Below are 5,683 nucleotides of genomic sequence, written 5' to 3' on the forward strand. Positions count from 1 at the left end.
ATTATTATCTCCCCTTGGAGGAGAGCGCGGCACTTCATTTGAAAAAAAGACTACTTCCCTTCACCTATACTTTGTGGCAAGTTTGGTTGAAATTGGTCCAGTGGTTCTTGAGAAGAAGATGAAAATGTGAAAAGTTTACAACGACAACAACAACAACGACAGACAATGGCCAGATTTTGATCAGAAAAGCTCACTGAAAGCACAAATCAATACAGAAATGAAAAGTTTATATAAGAGAGGGACAAACTTAAATTTTACCTTTTTAGGATGTTTCAATATCGATATCAGTAATGGTTTTGCTGTTCTTGAACAGAAATTTTTCAAAGAATTTTCAAAATGACTTATTCCTCTACATTTTCTTAAAAAAACATGTTTAAAAGGTTTTCTATGATTTTTCTATATATTTTTGCCAAGGTTTTTTTTTTTTGAGAAGATATTACCACATTTTCACTATTTCTGAATTATCGCCTCTTGAACGAGGACGTGACCAAACTTTTGTTAGTTTGTTTTTTAATTCAGGATTCAGGAAAAGCACATAGAACACACGTTGATACATGAAATCTAGACAAATTATAAAATACAAGTAAAATTTCATACATATAGGTTCTTTAAGGTGCTTAGCCACGGATGGAACATAATATTTTCTCAAATTTTTTGTATAATATCACGAGGTATATGTTGATAAAGCATTCCACAGAAAAAAAATCCCTGGAAATTATTTTAATCTACGAATTTCGGGACGCTTTAGATTAACATATCCTTGCACTTTCACAAATTTTAACTTTATTCTTAATACTTCAGAAAAGGAGCAATTTCGTATAAGTTTTGTTTAAGTTGCATATTTGAATTACAAACTATCTACTAAATGGATATACAACTAGCAATCTGATCATACAAAATTCAAGCCGAACAAGTGATGTTTATGAAACAGTAACCCCTCTTCCCCAGCGATTGGAATTTTTCTAAATTGAAAAAGCATAACGCTGACAGCAATTGCTTCTTCTTACCTAAAAGAGAATTTGATCTAGATATTGTTATGATGAATCTGTATACTGAATCTCATAATGAAATGAACGGAAACTGCAAATAATTGGAATTTTCATAAATCCAAGAGACATAACTCTGTCAAAGATCGTACCCAAACAAAACATGATAAATCTTTGTTACAAATTTCATTCAGTATGTGCAACCTCTGCGAAGAAAATGAACGGAAATTGTAAATAATTGGAAATTTTCTAAGTCCAAGAGGAATAATTCTGTCAAAAATTGGTCGACAGTACCCCAGTTAGAACTTGACCTGGGTGCTTGTATGATAAATCTTTATACCAAATTATTTGTCAGTAAAAGCAACCTCTGTGAAGAAACAGAACGGAAACTGTTGGTGAATAGACCGCCTAACAAATCAGCAAAGCATTATGCCTTCCCTTCTTCGATAGAGTACATGAAAAAAAGAAGAAGAAAAGTTTTAAAATTCGCAGCACAGTTAAGGTTACAGTAAGGAGGCGGGCCTAATTTATACGGGAAATATTTACTATGACGTCACACAAAATAAGGTCTTCAAATTGCCACAAAATGAGCTAATTTGCTATTTTAAACTGCTGCATAGCTCTAGACTACATCAAAACTTAATATTGAATGTAGTTTTGTCGTTTGTTAAATCCCACACAACAAAATACAAGAAACATTGATGTACATGTAACCATCAATTGTCGCCCGGGAAAAAAATTTAAAGTAAATGGAAATGAGTCTTGATCATCAAACAGCTTCGATTTGTGTGAAAAAGGCATGCGTCTAAATGATGGAGACAATAGTCGAAAATATTTTGAAAACCTATAGTCAGATGAAAATAGAACAAAAACTATACCCTTTTAAACCTCATCAATTTCTGAATAAATGTTGGCTGCATAAAATATAAATTGAAACCAGACATATGCATCACCTATTTTCAAAAATGTATTTCACTTTAAGAATATTAAACTGTGTATAGAGTACGCCGGTTTTTATGCGATGAGTAAAATTCAATGTTCTAAAAAAAGGGACCTGTCCTTTTTTCGATACTAAATGATAAGCAACTTTATATATTAAATATGAAAAACATACATATTTTTACAGATTCACTTTCTGTAAGTAGGGTAATGTGTATCTCTTAATTTATAAAGGGAAAGAACATTCCGATTAAAAATCTTTTTCATATTTAGAAAACCTTTAATTCTGAATAACTTCTCCCACCTCAGTCCCCATTTACCAACACTTAAACTTATATGTATAGAGCAGCCCGGTCCTCCGGGCTGCAATAAACGACTCATCGATCGCAATGTATGGCGCGCCAAATTCACAAAAATGAGCTAAACCTAGTTTCACAATTGATAAACTAGGTTTATCGACTGTAAACTATAGTTTACAAACCGTAAACTATAGTTAACGATTCGTTAAGTATAGTTTTCATCTGTAAAACTATATTTAACGGTTGTTAACTAAGGTTTACGAATGCTAATCTAAGTTTATCTGTCTGTAATAAAACGTTAACAATAGATTTTGTTGATAAACATAGATTCACGTTTATAAACTATAATTTACGATCGTTAACTATAGTTAAGAGTTGTAAACCATAGTTTACAAATCGTGAAACTGTATTTATCAGATAATCTATGTTTTGCGATCGCAAATGATTGTTTTTGGTGTTAAGTATAATTTATGGTTGTGAAACATAGATTATCGCGTTAACTATAGTTTACAAATGTAAAATATAGATTAACGTTGTAAACTTTAGTTAATAGTCCGTAAACTATAGTTTACAACCGATAAACCTAGTTTATCGACTGTGAAACTATGATTAGCTCATTTTTGTGAATTTGGCGTGCTAAACATAGCGACTGTAAACTATAGTTTACAAATCGTGAACTATAGTTTACAATTCGTTAAGTATAGTTTTCATCTGTAAAACTATATTTAACGGTTATTAACTAAGGTTTACGAATGCTAATCTTAGTTTATCTGTCTGTAATAAAACGTTAACAATAGATTTTGTTGATAAACATAGATTCACGTCTGTAAACTATAATTTACGATCGTTAACTATAGTTAAGAGTTGTAAACCATAGTTTACAATCATGAAACTGTATTTATCAGATAAACTATGTTTTGCAGTCGCACATGATTGTTTTTGGTGTTAAGTATGGTTTACGGTTGTGAAACATAGATTTTCGTTGTTAACTATAGTTTACATCCGTAAACTATAGTTTAGAACCGATAAACCTAGTTTATCGACTGTGAAACTATGATTAGTTCATTTTTGTGAATTTGGCGTGCCATAGCAATTCACTTGTCAATGTGACGTCATTTCGCAAAAATGACGCAGTTTGTACACAATGATATGTTGATCAAGTCACATTTTGTACAATGAAAAATATCTATTATTTGCATTTATGAAGAAGGTCGTTAACCTAATTGGATGCGATGTTTACATTGTATTTTTTACTATTTTATTTACATGCTGTCCGTATATTCTCCAGATAAGTGATACTGTCGCGTATTTGTATGTAGATTTATTATAGAAGTAAAAGAAGGGCCATAATAAATCTATGTATCTTGCCAAGTTTTTACACATGAACTCAAGAAGCATTAAGATATTTGTAAAGCGCTGCAGAAGGCAAAGGGAAGGATACGTTTGAAAAAGATGTAAACACGCAGATGGCAGAAGAGGAATGGAAGGATACTTCTGAAAAAGATGTTAACACACAGATGGCAGTAGAGAAAGGGAAGGATACTTCTGAGAAAGATGGTAACACGCAGATAGCAGTAGAGGAAGGGAAGGGTACTTCTGAGAAAGATGTTTATACGCAGATGGCAGAAGAGGAAGGGAAGGATTCTTCTGAGAAAGATGTTAACACACAGATGGCAGTAGAGGAAGGGAAAAATACTTCTGAGAAAGATGTTAACACTCAGATGGCAGTAGAGGAAAGGAAGGATACTTCTGAGAAAGATGATAACACGGAGATGGCAGTGGAGGAAGGGAAGAATACCTCTGAGAAAGATGTCAACACACAGATGGCAGTATAGGAAGGGAAGGAAACCCTAGGAAAATATATTAATATACAGATGGAAGTGGAGAACGGAGATGCTTACCCTGAGAAAGGAATTAATGGGCGGACTACAAAGGAGAAAGAGAAGGATGAGCACGAGAAAGAAAGAATGAATGTAATAAGGGAAGAGACAAATTTTGATTTCGATGATGACAATATAATCCAAGGCAGACGACCTGTCTGGTACAGATTCCTCTGTGGATCATCCTGTTTACCCGTGAGTACCTTTTTCGCTATATAAAACATGTGATTTGATGTAGTGCCTTTGATTTATATTAATAAAATATATACTTGTAGTTTCATTTTTAAACACATTTTTTTTCAGAAGAAGAAAATTCTGCAGAAAAACAAAAAGAATAAATCAGAGAGAACTGGCCTTCTGGAGAGAATGAGGGTTTTTTTAAAAGAATTAATTTTTGACAAATTATAACCAAAGGCAGAATTATTTATTTTTAAAAATGAACTTTGTTAATTTGAAGTGTTATATTTGTTTGCCTATTTTAAGTATTTTAACATCTGTGTTAATTTAATTTTTATTCATTATTATAAAGTTATTTCATTAATATTTCTTTTACTTTTTTTATAACGACAATAACTTACTGCTTTATCCGATATTCTTCATATACCATCTTCATATTCTTCATATACTAATGTGCTTAATAAAGAATAAAAAAATGAACATATTTTTCTTTTTTAGTGGATATCTCTTAGTTCTTAGTTCAAATCGACTAATTAATTATACTTAAGGACGTTCGATCCTGAGCTTTTTAGGGGATTTTTGGTCCTGTCCTTCATTTATAAAATTCTGCATCATTTAAAAATTCTAACATTAAATCTGAATTCTACAATGCAAATTGTACTCTATTCAATGAAAAAAATTCCATTCAAGAACAATTAAGCTAGGGACTACAGTTTTTGGCGGAATTTTTTTTTAGAAGAAAATGATCAGTTTTTTCTTTTGAACTATAACAGTACTGTTAATTTAAGATTCTTATTTTTCCATGCTGGTTGCACACAAAGCTGTTTTTTTGCAGTGAAATGTGTTATGCTGGTTCTGAAATATTTATTAAATTATTTTTTTGTGAATTTTTTCAGCGAAGTGTGACAAATATAGTCAATATATTTTGAAAATCCTCGAAAGAAATGAGCCAACTTTAACGTAAAATTGACACTTTTTTAAAGTAATATCTGAAAATTCACATCATATACCCCCAACTCTTGATGTAATTTCTAAATATTTAAGATAACTTTGACTTATTTGCTTAAATTCAGAAAAAGTTTAAGACTTTAAAAATATTTTCTTGCTTATTAAAATTTTAACTTACCTGGAAAAAACATGACAAGACATGAAAAGGGATGGGGAATTGTTCAAACTTAAAATTCTATTTCGTGCAGGGTAGGGTGGGTTGGGTTAGACCCCAACTTCCGTAAGTAACGAATTTATTCATAAACTACTACATTACTCGTACTAGTAACTGACTATGCTGCAGCAAAAGTGGGGGACAACCGGTCTTTCAATGAACATTTTCAAAAGTAATGTTTGAAAAAAGGGGGTCCAGCCCTCACAACCCTGATTCTATAAGTGTATGTACCCGACACGT

The 5,683-nt window shown here is 31.8% G+C and overlaps 1 protein-coding gene across 1 annotated transcript; it reads left to right on the plus strand.

Moving 5' to 3' along the window:
* Positions 1-3,690: 3,690 nt before the first annotated feature.
* LOC134265698 (uncharacterized) lies at positions 3,691-4,059 on the plus strand. Its single transcript, XM_062747918.1, has one exon. The coding sequence runs from the start codon at positions 3,691-3,693 to the stop codon at positions 4,057-4,059; it is 369 nt and encodes a 122-aa protein (XP_062603902.1).
* Positions 4,060-5,683: the final 1,624 nt, after the last annotated feature.

The sequence above is a fragment of the Saccostrea cucullata genome, unplaced genomic scaffold (genome assembly GCF_032062105.1).
Source record: "Saccostrea cucullata isolate Sc308-1 unplaced genomic scaffold, CSIRO_AGI_Scuc_v1 ctg280, whole genome shotgun sequence".
Classification (NCBI taxonomy): Eukaryota; Metazoa; Mollusca; class Bivalvia; order Ostreida; family Ostreidae; genus Saccostrea; species Saccostrea cuccullata.